Source organism: Crocuta crocuta, unplaced genomic scaffold (genome assembly GCF_008692635.1).
Source record: "Crocuta crocuta isolate KB4526 unplaced genomic scaffold, BGI_CrCroc_1.0 scaffold219, whole genome shotgun sequence".
Classification (NCBI taxonomy): Eukaryota; Metazoa; Chordata; class Mammalia; order Carnivora; family Hyaenidae; genus Crocuta; species Crocuta crocuta.
In genome coordinates, this window is record NW_027551572.1 from 6,565,035 (window position 1) to 6,584,695 (window position 19,661).

The 19,661-nt window shown below is 37.3% G+C and overlaps 1 protein-coding gene across 1 annotated transcript in view; it reads left to right on the top strand.

The window, feature by feature from the left end:
- Window positions 1-4,201: 4,201 nt before the first annotated feature.
- The window catches only part of PDK1 (pyruvate dehydrogenase kinase 1), a 28,443-nt gene continuing 12,983 nt past the window's right edge, over window positions 4,202-19,661 (top strand). The window contains exons 1-8 of the mRNA XM_077751096.1: window positions 4,202-4,305; window positions 6,200-6,341; window positions 9,016-9,087; window positions 11,244-11,428; window positions 11,703-11,798; window positions 13,275-13,352; window positions 14,886-14,962; window positions 16,755-16,853. Of these exons, the coding sequence (XP_077607222.1) occupies window positions 4,284-4,305; window positions 6,200-6,341; window positions 9,016-9,087; window positions 11,244-11,428; window positions 11,703-11,798; window positions 13,275-13,352; window positions 14,886-14,962; window positions 16,755-16,853 (771 nt within the window). The 5' untranslated portion in view covers window positions 4,202-4,283. The remainder of the gene's footprint in view (window positions 4,306-6,199; window positions 6,342-9,015; window positions 9,088-11,243; window positions 11,429-11,702; window positions 11,799-13,274; window positions 13,353-14,885; window positions 14,963-16,754; window positions 16,854-19,661) is intronic.

Consider the following 19,661-nt stretch of genomic DNA (forward strand, 5'->3'; position numbering starts at 1 on the left):
GTATACTAAGCTAGTATTACAACCAAACTCTGTGTTTGATACTGAAAATAGCCTTTGCTTTCTTCTTTTTTTTTTTTTTTTGAAAATGGCATTTTTAGGGGTGCCTGGGTGGCTTAGTCGGTTGAGCGTCTGACTTTCGCTTAGGTCATGATCTCATGGTTCGTGGGTTCAAGCCCCACGTCGGGCTCTGTGCTGACAGCCAGCTCAGAGCCTGGAGCCTGTTTCCAATTCTGTGTCTCCCTCTCTCTCTGACCCTCCCCTGCTCATGCTGTCTCTCTCTCTCCTAGAAATAAATAAAACATTAAAAAAAAAAATTAAAAAAAAAAAAAAGAAAATGGCATTTTTAAACTTGGCAAGGAGATTAAAAATAACCCTAGCATAAAAGTTTGCCAAATCACCAAATGGCTTACATATCAGCTGCCCCTCTTGTTAGACTGCCCGATACCACTACTTAGTGGTAAGCAGTGTGTAAGTATATTTGGGTGGATCAAAATTGAGATTTCCTTGGGTAGGTGACAAAGGTAAGCTTTATAGCTGCCAGAACGAAAGTACAGACCTCCTACTTTGCTATTTCACAACCTGCTCTGCTCTCATAGACTGACAGGACCACATGAAAAATAGAGATGTATGGGCATTATCAATGGCAAAGGTCATAGAATGCTCCAGACTTTAAAAATTACAGGTTTCAGGGAGCCTGGGTGGCTCAGTCAGTTGAGCATCGGACTTCGGCTCAGGGCATGATTTAATGGTTCGTGGGTTCAAGCCCCCCATCGGGCTCTGGGCTGACAGCTCAGGACCTGGAGCCTGCTTCGGATTCTGTGTCTCTCTTTCTCTGTCCCTCCCCGGTCACAAAAATAAATTAACATTAAAAAAAAAAAAAACTACAGGTTTCAAGGGTGCCTGGGTGGCTCAGTGGGTTGAGTGTCAACTCTTGATATGGGCTAAGGTCATGATCCCATAGTCATGGGATCAAGCACCGGGCTGGGCTCTGCACTGTGGAGCCTGCTTAAAATTCCCTCTCTCCTTCTCTTTCTCTCTCTCTCTCTCTCTTTGTCCCCTTGCCCTTCTCCCCTGTTCCTTGCACTTGCTTGCTTTCTATTTCTATTTCTAAAAGAAAAAAAAAATTACAGGTTCAACCTAACCTTGTTTGTAAATCATACCTTTTTTTTTTTTTTAATTTATTTAGTTTGAGAGAGAGAAAGAACACAAGCCAGGAAGGGACAAAGAAGAGAGAGGGGGAGATAGAGAATCCCAAGCAGGCCCTGCCCAAACTGTCACCATGGAGCCAGAAGCGGGGCTCAGTCCTATAAACCATGAGATCATGACCTGAGATGAAATCAAGAGTCTGATGCTGAACTGAATGAGCCACCCAGGTGCCCCATTCACAGCCCCTTTTTATTTTATGTTGCAACAAAGTACACAAAGGGTTTCCACCTAAATTTTCAGGACAATGTGGATTCATACTTGGCTCCTTCCATCACTAAATACTCTACCTTATATACCAAATTATAAACTACATACACTGCCAACTCAGCAAGGAGGAAATTTCCCAATTGCTGGCGGAAAATGTTGCTTCTGTGTAAACCAAATGGGACAAATACCTAACTTAAATCTGTCACAAGAAGGATAAATATTTGTCATCAGATAAATGGAACAGGAACCTTTATTGGACTGATCTATTTCTGGGGTTAGGGAACTGGTTTAATGGGATGTGGGGAAACACACTCGGATTTGTTCTTCTCGGCTTCCTCATTCTAATCTATGTGTTTTCTCTTTGCAGATCTCTTACCACTCACTTACTAGCTCAGTTTCTCTCTCCACAGTCACCAGCTCAGCTTTCCATATTGAAACTCCCAGGGAAGTTTCAGAGGGAACTGGACAGGCCCAGGGCAGGCTGCCCCCAAAATGTGCCACAATGGCATACTGGTTATTTTGAATTGAAGCTACTTGGGAAATAGCCAGTGTACGGACATAGACCTTCCTCTGTCCCCCACCCTGTCCCCCCCCCCAACCAGGCAAGAAATAGTCTTCCATTAGAAGTTACCTTCCCTGTATTAATAAGTAAAAAAGACATCCTAATCACCAGAGATAGAAATTTTAAAGCTGATAAAGCTGTAGAAATAAACTTTGTTACTTTTTAAGGTTTATTTATTTTGACAGGGGGAGGGGCAGAGAGAAAGGGGGAGAAAGAATCCCAAGCAGGTTCCCCAATGACAGGGCAGAGCCTGATGTGAGGCTCAAACTGATGAACTGTGGGATTCTGACCTGAATCAGAGGTTTAACCGATTGGGCTGCCACCCAGGCAAACCTTGTTACTTTTTACTAATCTACAATCTCAGCCCAAATTCTTAGACTTCCTTACTAATTAAAACTCTCAAACATCTATTTTCTTTATCCTGTTAATTCCTCATAAATTTATTGTCTTTTTGTCTAAAATGTATAAAAACTGCCGCCCTTGGTCATTTCTTTGGATCTCGATTCCATTATTGGGTCTCCATATGCTCCTAATGAAACTTTGGGGTTTTTCCTGTTAATCCGTCTCATGTCACTTTAATTCCTAAACCAGCTGGAAAAACCTGGTGGTGAAGGACATTTTTTTCCTTCCCCTATTTTTACCAATCATCATGTTAACAGATCCCTGAAAAAAAAAATCTAAAGTTCTCTCCAGCTTCTGGACAGTAAGCCTTTGACCAAAAAGTAAAATGTTGGTATCATTTTAATATGTGCTTTCATAGACTCACTCTCTGCATATTGTGTGGAAGTTTGGTTAAGACATTTTGGAGAAAATTAAAAAAAAACATTTTATTAAACAGCTGAATTAGTTTCTGGGAGAACAAAGTTGCTAAAATAAATCTCAAGATTCTTTCTGGGCCTTTGTGCCTCCACCCAAGTTAATGTTCAGCTGAGCACCTCCACGTGCTCAGGTGAAAGCAGCAAAGTTGCAAATAGGGGTTGAAGAAGCTGAATAATACTATGCATAATAGTTAAGATTTTGGAGGTTCTATACCAGTAATTACTGGAGCTGTACATGTATACATATTTTATTGATAAACTACCCATGAAAAAGTAATTTTGTTGCATCTAAGACATACCAAAGCACTGGGGATGGATATATGGGGAATTAGCAGGGGGGAGAAGGGAGAGCAGTGGTGATTTTCAGCACAGACTGCAACTTTTGCAGCTTTATGGGGCTAACCAATATAAGAAACTGTCTAGTCTCATATTCACTATAGACAGTTCCTGACTTTCAATAGTTCAACTTATGATTTTTCTACTTTACAATGAAGCAAAAATGATACCCATTCGGTGGAAATCATACCTTGAATTTTGATCTTTTCCCAAGCAAGTTGCAATGTGGTACAATATTCTTTTGTGATGTTGTGTATTAGCAGGTCCAACTCGAGTCTACTACACAATCACTAGGGTACACAACAAATCCATTAAAACCATTCTGGTTTTCACTTTCAGTACAGTACTCAATAAAGTACATGTTATTATAAAATAGGCTTTGTGTTAGAGGATTTTGCCCAATTGTAAACTAATGGAAATGTTCTGAGCACCTTTAAGGTCCACTAGGCTTAGTTATGACGATGCATAAGTTAACCGTATTAAATGCATATTCAACTTACCATATCCAGAGGTACCCCATCATAAGTCGAGGAAGATGCAACAGAAGAGGAAAGGATGGGGCAGCCAAACTGTGAGGCTGAGAAAACAATTAAAGTCAATCAGTCAAGGGGAGGGGCCCTTTAAGTACGTTGCTGACCATGCCCGAAGACTTGTCACCTAAGACTTGAAGTTGGGTTGCCAATCATCTTCTGGGTCTGCAGTCGCTGACAATATTTAGGGCCACATTCCCCCTTGTCCATTCGTATTTTTGTACCGCTGCTTGGCAAGGGTCAGATCCTGAAACTCTCTGGGTCTTGGCTCCTTCACCTGTAAAACGTGGGGTTTGTACCATAGAGGAGAGTTTCTGGAAAGCGCTCGGAGAGCAGCACACAGGTGTGGAAAGTGAAGCGCGGCTCAGTCCTTGAGCTTTTTGGCTGAGGCTTGGGGAGGCGGAGGAAGGTGAGTTGGCTCCGAGACAGCGTGGGAAGGGAGCGCACCAGTAGGCGAGCATGACTTAGGGGCCGGACCGTCACAGCCACCTACAGGCTTCCCCGCTGCGGGGCTGGCTGCGGACTGTGGAAGCCTNCTCAGACTCGGCCTCCGGGCCGGCGCCGGAAAGCGGAGTTCCGGGCCAGGTGGACTTCTACGCGCGCTTCTCGCCGTCCCCACTCTCTATGAAGCAGTTCCTGGACTTTGGTGAGTGTGGCCCGGGCCTCGGGCCTTTGTGCGCGGCCCTCCGCGGGGAAATGCGGCCCCTGACCCGGGCCGGGCCCAGCCCTCGCTGGCTCCCTCTCGCCTCTGGCGCACCCCTTCTTAACGTCTCCTCCCCCCAGCGTTTTAGGTGTTTCCTTCCTCCTTTGCGGACAGATCTTCAAGCTCAGGTGCAGGCGCTGGCGGGCCGGATAAATAACTGGGGGTGTGTGCCTTTTTATTGTGTATTGTTGGAAAACAAGCCAGGAGGGCGGCGGGCGGAATGACCTCCCGTCTTTCTGCACGTGTGCAGATCCCAGCTCTCTGCCAGGGTCCTTCTGAAGAGTAGAGCTCTGGCTGGAGGCAAGTGTGTTGCACACTCCCGGGAGTCGTGTTCGTATTCAGCAGAGTGATGATAAATGCTCAGTTTTGTAGGCGATGATTGCATAAAATTGGCGCGATGATAGGGGAAGCAGGTTATAACTGGCCCAAGTGTTAAATAGAATGTTTTCCTTGCCACTTGCTTAATAGTGTTTCCGCCAACAGCACATTCATTTCATCATCAGCAAGTAAGTCTTGAGCACATGTAAAGTGTGTGAGCACAGGACTTGGGGACTGCCACATTTCACCCTGTAGAGCGACTGTCCACTTTCCTCTTCTTCCGGTGGGCCCTTACTGGTTTTCTCTAGAAAGGATGCAACAGATTGCAGAGAAATTGCAAAGTTAGACTTTTAACTTTGACTTCTCATGTGGAGGCGCGGAGGGGGAAAGGGAAAACTAATAAACTCTGATAAAGTCATAACATTTCAGTAGAAAAAGTTATCTTCTGCACTGTGAGTACTGTTAAGTCAGTAATGGATCTCTAGTGGGCTCAAAAGATATCAGCATAGCTGGCAGCTTTATCTTAAAATTGTGGTGTGCAGTGGCAAACTCTTTTTGGCGCAAAGCCCTCGGTTTTTTGTTACTTTAAAATTACCGTAGTGTGATTAAGGGGTGAATTTGGCCTTGTTCACAGCATGCCATTAAACTTTCACAAGAAAATGTTTTCCTTTAATTCGGTAATTACTGCTCTGAACAATCTAGTTTTTGCTAAGGCTGCCTTTCTAAAACAGCAAGATTACATTTGTGAGTTTAAAATGCATTGCTGAAATAACATGATCTTTTAGTTTAACTTTCAATGGAACTGCTTGTCAAAGGACATTCAAAACCGTTCTGCTTAGCAAGTTGATATAGGAGTAGAGGAGGAGCAGGATGCTTTCCAGGAATCAGACTATTGAATAAGGGAGGGTGGGGATTGGTGGTGGTGGTGCCAAAGGAGGGGGAGATTGAAAATGGTTGCTGAATAGGCATTGGGTTTTTTTTGTTTGTTTGTTTTGTTTTTTGCTTTCTGTTATCTGAAAGTCCTCCTGTACATCAACTCTTTGCGTATCGTGGTTCACATACACATGACAAAATTTCTCTGTTTATGTTAGACAGGTATTCATTTCTTACAAACCTGGAGTTAGTAAACAGATTTTCTAAATAATAGCAGCATCTGGTTACATAGGATAGGCTTTGGCAGGTCCTGCGGTTACTGAGACTCTGCACCTTGCTCAGACTTGGCTCAGGTTACCTTGGTGCTAAGATGATCACAGGAAGGATGCAAGTGATGGAGACAGGAGAGTATCTTCATTGCTCTACAAAGTGATTAGAAAATGTCAAGACTTAGAAGGTCATTTAGGATGCATCACAACCCTGCTGACTGGGTTATTTCATCCCTTGCCTCCTCATTCCCTGTCATTATGTTGATGCTACCACTCTGAGGTCGCCAGAGTAACTTCCTCTGTGTTTCTCTCTGCCTCTTGGCTTCTACTGCCTTATGGGCTCTACTTACTGCTGTTCCCACCTTGTTTGGTTTTAGGATCTATGAATGCTTGTGAAAAGACCTCATTTATGTTTCTGCGGCAAGAGCTGCCTGTTAGATTGGCAAATATAATGAAGGAAATAAGTCTACTTCCAGATAATCTTCTCAGGACTCCATCAGTTCAGTTGGTACAAAGCTGGTAAGATTACCGTCTTGTGTTTGCAATTTCAGTGGACTTACAGACTTTACTCAAGGTGAAAGCAAATACTTTTTTACTCTTCAGTGGAATCTTATGGTAGTAAGAGCATTCCTCTTCCTCTTTTTGGGTGTGTCTGGGCTTGTCCCCTGAATCCTGGCTTCTACCACTCCTTGGCTTTGAGAAAATAAACAGACAACCAATCAGAACTGCACAGAAATTTAACACACAATAAATTTAAGATTTGTGTTATTAAATCTATGGATGTTATATTATAATAAAAAATATCTACAAAAAAATATATATATCTACCACTTGTTGATGGTTAGGGATTTATATGCATTACCTTTAATCCCTTCAACAACTCTGCCCGTTAGGCGTTTTTATCATCATTTACAGATGAGGAAACTGAGGCACCTACTGGTCTTTTGCCAAAGGTAGTACCATTCACAGTGGAGCTAGGATTCAAGCCCAGATTTGTTTCTTTCTACTATACCATGCTCCAGTCAAAATGATAAAATGTATTAATGTTTTATAATATTTTTGAATAAACTGAATTTATTTTATTGAAGTGTATCTTTATCAAACACAAAAGTTAAAATCTTTATTCTACCATTTTAAGGTAATTAGAAATTAGTGGAATCATAAGGGAAACTATGATCTCTCTTCAAAAATATGACAGTAGAAGTATTAAGGGTGTGAACATATATGTGGCCACTTAAATACAACCTTTCTTGAAAAATAAGAACAGAGAGGGAAGCAAACTGTAAGAGACTCTTAAATACAGAGAACAAACTGGGAGTTGCTGCTGCAAGGGTGTTGGGCTGGAAGATGGGCTAAACGGGCGATGGGCATTAAGGAGCGCACTTGTTGGGATGAGCACTGGGTGTTATATGTAAGTGATGAGTCACTGAATTCTACTCCTGAAACCATTATTACACTATATGTTAACTAACTTGGATTTAAATTTTTAAAAATCAGTATAGCCTTTCTTGTTAATGTTATTAATTTAAAAGTGTTATTCTTTTAAGCACTATACATTACAAACAAAAGAGTTTGCCAGAGTGCAGTCTTAAATGGAAAAAAAAAGTAAGCTGCGAGATTTTTCCCAGCTATGATTCATGGAGATCTTAGCACTCTTTTGTATCCATTATAGTTTGTAGGAGAAGCTAATCTAACTTCAACTTTAAAAAACAAGCAAAATACCATGTATAGTACTAATAAATGATCTGAATAACAAAAAATAAATAAAAATAAAAATAAAAAACAAGCAAAAGAAGTAGGACTGCTATAATATGTGATAATGAGATGCTATCTAGTTCAAGTATGGAACAATTATAAGTGTGGTTTAAAGAGGAGGCATTTATTTAGAAACTATGATGGAATATAAAGGAGAACATCTAATTTTCTATGGAAGCTTGTTTCTGTTTTTTAAAATTCTTTGTTGAAAATAGAATATACTGCATTTTGAAACCTATTCTGTGCCTAACGCGTTGTAAGTACTCAACTATCTCTTGAATAAAGAGCATAGTTTTTCTTGCCAATGAAGAGAAAAGGGTTAAAGAAAATGTCAAAATCACTTGACTTTGGAATGCTTTGGACTGCAGAGAGGCACACTGCTTGTCAAGAAGAACTTTCCAAATCAACATATGGATTTACAGATTTTGAGAACACTTTCATTGCTCCTGGATGCCTACTAAAGACAGTTGTAGGTAACAGTGCCAACAGACCAGTCAAAGCAGACCCTATATAATTGAAGGTCATTGAATAGTAGTGAGGTATTTTCAGCTCTGGCCCTGTACTGCCATTGTGCTTGGCAGCATGACCTTGACAAAGTCATTTGACTTTCCTCATTTTGCTCCTTCCTTAACGGGTGATTTGCTACCTTGAATTGTTAGATATATTTAAAACCTACATTTTTATGACTTTTGACTTTGTTCAGCTCTGTTCAAAAGAACTATGTGGTGAATTATAGGCTTTTAACAAATATTTGTTGACTGGACATAAACTATTGGCCTGGAGACCTGCTTTTGAAGGACAGCCGCCTTCAGCTCCAGCCGGTCATTGCTGTTGCAGAAGTACTACCCAGATCATCTGATATTTGTTTGTTTAAAGAAGACCCACAAGTCTAGATTGTTAATGTAGAATCTCCCAACTTTGAAAGATTGCAACTAATTAAAAATTTTGTAAAGCACCGATGCCCTAGAAGGCCTGTAAGATTTTAAAGCACAAGTTTTAAGTTGGACTCGTAGACTGAGATAGGTGTGCCTCCACATTTCACTGAGACTAAGACAAATTAAGTCATTTTCCCCAGATCACATAGTTATTGGTAACAGACTCAATTCTCATGACAATGAGCATTTATACTGTATAGTGGCAAATTTAGGAAAGTGAAAGTCTATTTTAGGGTACAGAACTTAAAAATAAAAGAAGTAGGAAATCTTGAAATTCTAAAATGTAACCTATGTTTTTAGGAGGAAATGTGAACCTTCTGTTACTTTGTGCTAGGCACTTTGCTCAAAGGTGAATGGGTGTAAAAATCCTACTTCAACCATAAAGTATGGTACTATTCTAAATTAAAAATTAAGAGATGGTAAAAATACCTTTTGCATATTTTTGTAATATTGAAATTTCAAAATGCAAAAGAACAGGTTTACCCTACTGATTTGCATTTTAGGTATATTCAGAGTCTTCAGGAGCTTCTTGAATTTAAAGACAAAAGTGCTGAAGAAGCTAAAACTATTTATGAGTAAGTACACTATTTTGACCCTATTCTGAACACAATTTTTATACTCCTTTTTTTTTTTTTCCTGAGAGAGAGAGAGAGAGACAGCATGAGTAGGGGGAGGTCAGAGAGAGAGGGAGATACAGAATCGGAAACAGGCTCCAGGCTCTGAGCTAGCTGTCAGCACAGAGCCCATTGCGGGGCTCGAACCCACGAACTGTGAGATCATGACCTGAGCTGAAGCCGGAGGCTTAACGGACTGAGCTACCCAGGCGCCCCACAATTTTTATACTCTTAAACGTCATGTAAAAAATATAAATGTATTGAACTTAAACTTGCTATTGGGTCACTTTAGGGAAATTAACTTTTAGTTTCTCACCACATAATAGTAGTACGTGTGTCTATAGCAGCTCATACAGGTGAGGCAAACTCACCTGTATACTGTAAATCAGTAAATAGGAGAAAAGACCATTCAAGTATGATGATTAGAGGAAATCCAGAAATGGCCTTGGTGCCATTTGAATGATGGGGCACTGGTGAGAAGATTCCGTCTGGAGAGTGCATGTCACCTTCAGTTCCAGCTGATCATTAATGCAGAGACACTATTCGGATTGATTTTTTTTGTGTGTTTAAAGGAAAGCAGTAAGTTTAGATTTTTAATGTTAAATCTCCCCCAAGTTGAAGATTGCAACTAATTAAAAATATTTTTTTTAATACTGAAGGCCTATAAAAACACGTCTGTGGTCTCACTTTATGACCTCTGTAAGATAATGAAAGTAATATGACAAATGTAATAACAAGCGTACCAGAATTTATAAACCCGAATATTCCCCCTCAGGCAGTTATCTGCTTATTCCAATGAATGTTACTCAGAACTTAAAGTCCACCTCTTTTGTTGTCCCCAGAGTCTCTTGCATATTTTTTTTTAAATTGTCTTTAAAGATGATGGCAGCATTTCGCTTTTTAAACATAATTGGGTTTGAAAATAACATGAAGGATTTACTCTCTGCCTAGGTATGAAGCACACTGTATGTATAATCTTTAAAACAATGCTCTTGAGTTAATGCTATCGGTACAAAGAGGTTAAGTAACTTAAGGTAGCATTAAAATCATATAGCCAGCTGGTGTGATGGGATCAGGATTTGCACCTAAGCACTGTACTTAAAAATAAACATATGCTATAGAACCTTCTGAAAATGGTTAGTCAAACAGAGCTGAATCTAAAACATAAGGTGAACAATCAAGCAGAATAGTCCTGTTTTAGGTTTTAAAAAGAGAGAGGTAAAATAAAGGGGTGATTAGAAACGAGTTGTTTGTTGTTTTTGAGGATTTTGTTGTTTGTATTTTGGATTAACAGTTTGGTTTTGAAGCAGATTACAAACTAGAAATTCCAAAAATATTTTGAGCGATGAGAACATCACTGGAATAAGTTGATAGTACTCAAGATGATGTCTTTGAGTGGGAAAGCACTCATTCAGAAGTGTAAATTCTGATGGGTATGTTACAAGATGGATTTTGTTATTTCATAAATAAGACTTCTTTTATCTAGATCTTTAAGTTAACCATGCAATAATGTCTTCTAAATGACAAAGTAGAAGACTGGATGGCTTGAAATTTTTCTTTTAATACAACAGTCGATTTTTTCTCTCCCATTTTTGAACTTATAGGAACAATGACATTAGAATTCCTTGTACTTTTCTCAGTAGTTCTTTCTCTCTGGGAACCATAGGGCATGGTTCCAAAACAGACAGTCTTTATTGGCTTATTCATCTTCATTCCTCATAGAGCATGTGTTCCCTAGAAGCAAGTGCTCTGTCTCCTTTTATGCTGAACATCCCTGGAATACTGTCTTCATAGAGAATGCTCAGATGATCTTAGTTGATGATAGTTAAAGAAAACCCTTAACATTTTTAGGATTGTATTTTGTGGCAGGCTTACTTTTAGGAGTTCTAAGAAAATAATTAAGTTTCAAAAGTTTTGTTTTGGAGGTCTTTATACTGTCATATATTACACGTATTTATGATCTGAAATACAGTTAAATAGCATAAGAAAACTTATACACCAATGCTCTTTTTACTGAGTAGGGATTTATTGCCTAGTATAAGTTGGTTAAACTTAGATTTTAGTATTAAATTCACTTGTCAAAATATTTGAGTGTTTTGACAGATAGGTTTGTTTAGCTTTACAGATACTGTGATTCGGATCAGGAACCGACACAATGATGTTATTCCTACTATGGCCCAGGGAGTGATTGAATACAAGGAGAGCTTCGGGGTAGATCCCGTCACCAGCCAGAATGTTCAGTACTTTTTGGATCGCTTCTACATGAGTCGCATTTCAATTAGAATGTTACTCAATCAGCACTGTAAGTATCCAGAAGTCAAGAGAAAAAGCAAAATAAAATGAATGTGTTGGTATATTTTTAATTTATTTAGAAAAGTTCCCTTTTAATTTTGCTGTTTTGTGTGTGTGTGTGTATGTATTAAGTAAATAGGCTGCCATATAAAGGAGGGATTTTTATTGAATGTAAAATACTACATTTGTGTTTAGGAAAAAATGTCTGTTCTACTGTTTGGTACCATTCAGAGATGCAGTATTCAAATCTGGAAAAGGGCTTATTTTGTTTGTTTGTTTGATAGCTTTATTGTTTGGTGGAAAAGGCAAAGGAAGCCCGTCTCATCGAAAACACATTGGAAGCATAAATCCAAACTGCAACGTAGTTGAAGTTATTAAAGGTAAATGCTTACTTACATTTCTCCTTTTGGGAAGGATGCAAAAATCAAAATTGTTGAGTGTTAATTCTCACCAATAAAACAATTACTTATGTCTTGGGATAAAAATGTTAGGTGCAAGGGACGCCTGGGTGGCTCAGTCGGTTAAGCATCTGACTTCGGCTCAGGTCATGAGCTCACGGTTTGTGGGTTCAAGCCCTGCGTCAGGCTCTGTGCTGACAGCTCAGAGCCTGGAGCCTCCTTCAGATTCTGTATCTCCCTCTCTCTCTGACCCTCCCCTGCTCATGCTGTTTCTTTCTCTCCCTCAGAAATAAATAAAACATTAAAAAAAAAATTTTTTTAATGTTAGGTGCAAATGCAAGGATTTGAAAATAATTTTATGATGTTAACTGTCCATTGTATGCGATGACTATTTCATTGATCCTGTGTTTTGTTAGGTAAAGTATGGTACTATAAGGGCACCTGTTTCACTTCAAAAAGATTCAAGCTCCCCCACCCCCTTTTCTAATTCCCTGTACTAGGAGCCATAATCCATAATAGTTTGGTTTGCATCTTTCCACTTTTTTCTGTTTATACCATATGTATATAATATATACATATATAATATATACATATATATAACATGTACATATATATGTAATTGTTGGTCTTACATTGTTTGCTTTTGAAGAATAGGTGCTTTATGTATATTTTTCTGTAAGTTTACAGCCATCACACCACATTCAGTACATATGGATATATCTCAGGTTTTTGAGTGGCTAAATGGATGTATCAGAATGTATCAATCCACCCTTCTATAGATGGATATTTAGATTTTAGTTTTTTTAACCAATAATACTGAAGTGAACATCTTTAGACATGTGCTGTCTTTGCTAGTATTTTAGAAGGCAAGATTCCTAGAATTTAAGACATTTAAAATGCATTTAGGGACACCTGGGTGGCTCAGTCTAAATGTCCAGCTCTTGATTTTGACTCAGGTCATGAGTTCACAATTCATGAGACAGAGCCCCATGTTAGGCTTTGCGCTGATGGTACAGAGACTGCTTGGGATTCTGTCTCTCCCTCTCTGCCCCTCCTCCCCCCTCAAAATAAATAAACTTAAAAAAATTTTTTTAAGTAAAATGCATTTAAAATTTTGATACCTTCAAAAAGGTATCAAACAATGAATTCCTAAACTTTCACCAACTCTAAATGTTATGTTTATTGTCAGTATTTTCTTCACCCTGCTGCTTTTACTTTGTTTGTGGTGTTTTTTCTTTACGGATGTTTTTATTTTCTTAAAATCATATCTGTCATCTTTCCTTTATGGCTATTAGGTTTTATCATGTCATACCTAAGAAGACCTTCCCCAAACTAACACTGTTAAAGTATATTTACTTCCATAAACAGTTTTAAAACTTTATCAATAGTACTGCCATCTTAATGCATGGTATAGAAATACATTTATTTTAATGCTTTTTTTGTTTTGATTTATACTAGATGGCTATGAAAATGCTAGGCGTCTATGTGATTTGTATTATATTAACTCTCCTGAACTAGAACTTGAAGAACTAAATGGTAAGCTTGATGGTTATCTTTTTCTCAATGATTAGTGGTGTAATTATCTGAGAAGGAATGATAAGAATTTAGATTTGTTTTAATATAAACGGACTTTTCATCAACTCTTTTATTTAATATGAAAGCTGAGGGAGAACAATCGTGTTAAAAATTGTGTGTTGGGGGTGTATGTATATATGTATGTATGTGTGTGATTTAGTTGGATTCTGTCAGAAAAGCTTTTTGGCTTCTTTTTCCTCATTTTGTTTATGTTCAATTGATAATGATGAGTCTTTTCTTATTTTTGTGGGGTTTTTTGGTTAGTTTGGTTAGAAAAAAATGATGCCAAGAAAATTACATTTGACTTTTATATGCATTTCAGTAATGTAGAATATACCTTCTAAGAATTCCATTTCCTGAGTGGTGAATCATTTTTATTATTGAGGAAGTAAAAAGACTGGAGGTGTAAAGAAGAAAGATGCTGATCTGTTTGAGAATTTGTTAATTTCTGATGGTCTTTTCACCCTGACTAGTGTGTCTTTTGGACAAAAAAAATTCAGATGTCTTGGAAGGAGTTTGATACATTTCACTGTGTTTCTGAGGGGTAGTGTAGTTACATAGAGGGAAAAACATTTACTAAGTTAAGATGATCCTTTAAGAAGAATAAAATTAAATAGGGTTTTTCTAAACTGTATTGTGGACCTTATAGTGGGAGAACAATAAAGAAGTTACTCAGTTGAAAATAGAATTGCTTGGTGTTTTTCTAAAGCCATATTAACTTTTGTTTCATAACAATACCATTCAGTAAATAAGAAAATAAGAATCACAATGCACAAATGATATTTATACCTGAACTGCTGTGAGCATGTTCTAGGTGTCCGTCCATGTTTCCATGGGGCAGTTTAGTTTATTCAGAGGGGAGTCCAATTTATTGGATCAGTTGGAATTCTAAGGTGTGGTGAGGCTTATTCCTCTGCTTCTACTTTAAGTTCTGTTTTATGTACAACCTGCCCCCCCCACCACATCCCCAACTGGGCTTCTAAATTTAATAAAATGTTTGAATGTAGAATGCGTATTCCTTGATAAATTGAGGCTAGCTTAATTTTCTTTTGATTCAGTTCTATATCCATAGAAGTGCCTGAAATAAAACAGAAAACATTCCACATTGGTGGACTTTTTTAAAAAATCGTATATTTATGTGAGATGGGCCATGGAACTTACAGACTTTAATGCTTGTTTTGGAAAGTAAAATGCTGGCCAATAGGCTGAGTGTCCTTTAAAAAGACTCACTGTCATAGAGAAAATAGGAAGCTGGGTTGGCTAGATTGTCATTCAGGGTCGCAAGAATGACTGCAAACTCATGTTGTCACTGTCATTTATATGTAAACGTGGGGTCAAACACTAATATACTAAAGAACTGGGGTAACAGTTCTCCCCCAAATAATAGTGTCCTCCATAGTAAATGTTTTCTTTTCATCACTACACAATAATATACTTTAAAATGCTTTAAGCACATCTCTCTGTACTTTTATATTTTTCTCTTCTGCTCTGTAGCAAAATCACCAGGACAACCAATACAAGTGGTTTATGTACCATCCCATCTCTATCACATGGTGTTTGAACTTTTCAAGGTTTGTAAAATAGTATTACATAACCTTTATCAGTCCTTTTCTGAGGTTAGGGATCTGCTCTGAAAGTTAAGTATTCTACAGGTTTTCCTCAGTTTCATTAAAAGATGTCATTTCATGCTCAGTGTCATGTCACGTTGCTGAAGATCAGCCTTTTGTCAACACTGATGGGTACCTCAGGGTAGTGGTGAGCTCATACTGGGAAGTCAGAAAGACCTGGGCTTGAATTCCAGTTCTACCACTTAATATGTGTGACCATGGGCGAATCAATCAACCTTCTGGAGCCTTGGTTTCCTCTTCTGTAAAATGAGGATGATACTATCCAGGTTATGATGATTGGGAATAGCATACTAAATGTCCAATAAAATGACAGCTCATTATAGGTGCTCAATAAAGGTATATTTATATTTTTACAAAACAGAATATTTAGAAGAATAATTCTCAATTTTCCACCCTTAAAAAATCAGAGTCCCGCTATTATATGTTTTTTTTTTTTTTCTTTGAGAAGGTCATTTACATTAACTTACAGGCTTCTGCTGTTATATTTGCTCTTTACAACAAATTTCAAAAACTAAATAAAATTAGGCTATTAATGTTGAGAGTACTTTTTTCCCCAGATAACATACTAAGGACATTTGCTGATAGATAGAAAAGGTAGTGATGAAAAGTGGTACACATCCCTGTGACTAAAGATGACAGCCCTAAATTAAGCTGATAGTCTCTCTTACTTTAGTTAACACATCTTCAGCCACCAGCAAACTGGTAGAGAGAAGAGGTGGCTTTCAGCCTGATGAAAAAGAAAAATACGCTGAAACACAGAATATCTAACAATGTCATAGAACAGCAGGAGTTCAAGAATGCTCTTTTGTTCTAGGACACGAAGAACACATCTAATACCTTACAAAAATCTTTCTCAAAGTGGTTAAATAAATAAGCGATTGGCACTTAAAGGATTAAAATTAATTTTTTCCCTAAAATTTCAGTTATGTAAGATCTTATTCCCCATGATGCTTAATAAAATATTATAAAACAGATTTTACATAATGTCAGTAATAATGTCAATAATCTTAAGTAGCCTTTGGTAGAGATGATCACATCCTCAGGGATACTCAATCCTGATAGATAGGTCAGGGCCAGACACTCTTAATTATTAGGAGTGTTTTTAAAAACTTCAATTTAAAAAATTTTAAAAATTCAGTCCCATCGTTTGCTGTTTTAACTGGATCTAGTTTTATCAATTTCTCCTCCAGTGCTACATGTCATGTTATCTTTTAGCACTCATAATATATTGGCATTGTGTACTGTGTATCCTTCAGGAATTGATCAAAACTAAGGATATTTACAATGTAAAACTAGTGATGAATTAGATTAGTTTCTACATCATAAGACCATTGCTGTGAATACTACATGGAAAAGTTTTTCCTTAATTTATGGCAATTAAAATGATTCCTAAAAATAGAAACAAAACTCTTTACCAAAAAAAAAAAAACTATCTACTAAGTTATGAAAATATTTGGATAGAATTTTCGGCTTTAATGTAAACCAGTTAAAGTGTTGAGATGCCTGGTTTTGGAAAATATGCGGAAAATTTAGTTGAAATCTCTAGTATCTCACCAGCCCTCCAAAATGGACCATAATTTTTTAAAGTAATTCTTTAAATATAAGAATTATACTGTGGCATATTTTCAACAAATTAAAAAATTTTTAATTTCAAAAGTGCATATGTATTTCAAAATTTGAATTCGTTTTTCCTTTTCTAAAGTTGTGTTTTGAACAGAACCCTAATGTGTTTCAGAACGCGATGAGGGCGACGATGGAACACCATGCTGACAAAGGTGTTTACCCTCCTATTCAAGTCCACATCACACTGGGTAATGAGGATTTGACTGTGAAGGTAAATGCTCCCCGGCTTTGTCTCGTTTGTTTCACTGATGCACAGGCATGCACATAATTTCTTGAAGACATAATTTATTCTTAGGAGAAAGAAATCTCTAATAGCTAATAAGCACATTGCTTCATTTATCTAGCAGATTATGGAATTATCCCTTGAGTCTGTTTCTATTCTGGTCTATAATCCAGATAATTCAAGTAAAAATAAATCCTGAAAACAGACAATTTAGCAGTAATCATGAATATCCACTTTGATAAGTAAAATCTAAAATATTTGAGTGTTGGCAGTGTTACGTAGATAGCATATAACTTTTCGTTTTTAAGTAACATTTTTCAATCTGCTTTTATGTCATTTCATTTGATTCTTATAATGGCTCTTTAACATAGGAGCACAGGTAATTTTATTGTCAATTTTACAGGTGAGGAAACTAAAACACAGTGATTAGCTCATAATTACCCAGCGAATAAATGCCACAGGACATGAAATCAGGCTCTCTGACCCTGTCTTTTCCACTACCTTGTTCAAATAGTTCAGTTTCTTAGAGTATGAAGATTCTCTTTTTTAAATAATCCTTTTAAATTTTGTTTTAAAGTTATAAATGCAGAGTATAAAAATCAAATATATTAGTTCCTGGCCATTTGTGGGCCACTACTCAGAGACAGCCTTTTAGTTATTTTTTCTGGGATTTATTGATGTATTTTTAAGTAGTATTCTGATATCGCTATTTCTGAATTTTAAAAATTTTCAACAGCAAACACTAGCATTCTGTTATGGTAGCTTAGGAGTTAGCTTTCATAGAGCACCTCCCCTCCCCAACACAGCCTTAATTGCTATTTTCCCAGTATTTAAGTTCATACATGAAACTCTGGATTGAAAATAATCATTTTGAATAATTTTGAAGGCATCTACTGTTACTTTTTAAAAAAGTGTATAATTCATTGGTTTTTAGAATATTCACAAAGTTGTCCTACCATACCACTATCTAATTTCAGAACATTTTCATCACTCCCAAGAAAAACCTCTATACACATTGGCCATCACTCCCCAATTTCTTCCAGTCTTTGGCAGCCACTGACCTCCTTTCTGTGTATGGATTTCCGTATTTTGGAAATTTCATAAAAATGAAATTATACAATATGTGGACTTTTATGACTGACTTTTGCCACTTACTGTATTGTTATAGCATATATTAATACTTCATACCTTTTTGTGGTTGAATAATACTCTGTTAGTATTCTGTTTATTCACTCATCAAGTTAGTGGACATCTGGGTTTGTGTTGTGAGAAGATTTTGGTAACTAGTTCAATCTCTTCATTTATTATCAGTCTATTCAGATTCTCTATTTCTTCCTGAAATAGTTTCTATACTTTATGTCTTTCTAAGAATTTGTCCATTTCACCTAGGTTGTCTAATTTGTTGGCATAGAATTATTCATAGTATATCCTCATAATCCTTTTTATTTTTGTAGGATAGGTAGTAATGTCCCCACTTTCATTCTTGACTTTATTAATTTGAGTTCTTCCTTTTTTCTTGGTCAGTCTAGCTCAAAGCTTGTCAATTTTGTTCATCTTTTTCAAAAAACCACTTTCGTTGAGTTTTTGCCATTGTTTTCTATTTTTATTTCATTAGTTAACACTCTACTGTTTGTTATTTCTTTTCCTTGCTTTTGAGTTCTTTTTCTTTTTTTTAGGTGTTTTGTGTTTTGTTTTGTTGTGTGGGTTGTTTTTGTTTGTTTTTTTTTTTAGTTTCTTAAAGTGGAAAGTTAGGTTATTGATTTGAGACCTTTCATAGTTATACATTTTCCTCTAAGTACTACTTTCTTTCTATCCAATAAGTGTCTTGTTTTTTGTGTTTTTAAATTTTATTCTTAACATTTATTCAGTTTTGAGAGACTGAGAAAGATAAGAGTATGAGCAGGGGAAGGGTACAGAGAGAAAGGGAGACACAGGATCTGAAGCAGGCTCCAGGCTCTGAGGTGTCCCCACAGAGCCTGACGCGGGGCTCAAACTCACCAAACCATGAGATCATGACCTAAGCCAAAGTCAGGCAGCTTAACCAACTGAGCCACCCAGGCACCCCATATCCCATAAGTTTTTTATGGTGTGTTTTCATTTTCATTCATCTCAAAGTATTTTCTAATTTCTCTTGTGATTTCTTCTTCTTTTTTTTTAATTTAAAAAAATTCTTTTTAATTTTTTAATGTTTTATTTATTTCTGAGAGAGATAAGAGAGAGAGAGAAAGAGAGAGAGAGAGAGAGAGAGAGACATGGTGTGAGCAGGGGAGGGTCAGAGAGAGAGGGAGATACAGAATCTGAAACAGGCTCCAGGCTCTGAGCTGTCAGCACAGAGCCCGATGTGGGGCTCAAACCCACAAACTGTGAGATCATGACCTGAGCTGAAGTCAGATGCTTAACGCCACCCAGGTGCCCCTCTTGTGATTTCTCCTCTGACCCATTGGTTCTTTAGGAGTATGTTGTTTCATTTGTATATATTTGTTAATTCCCACATTTTGTTCTGTTACTAATTTCTAATTTCATTCCATTGTGGTCAGAAATATAGTTTGTATGATTTCAGTCCTTTAACATTTATTGAGACTTGTTTTATGTCTAACATATGGTCTATCCTGGTAAGTGTTTCATGTGTACTTTTGAGAAAATGTGTATTCTGCTATTGTTGGATAGAGTGTTCTATAGATAGTAGTTAGGCCTACCTGGTTTATAGTGTTATTCAGATCTTCTATTTTCTTGTTGATCTACTATCTAATTGTCTTATCTGTTATTGAAAGTGGGGTATTAAAGTCTCCAGCTATT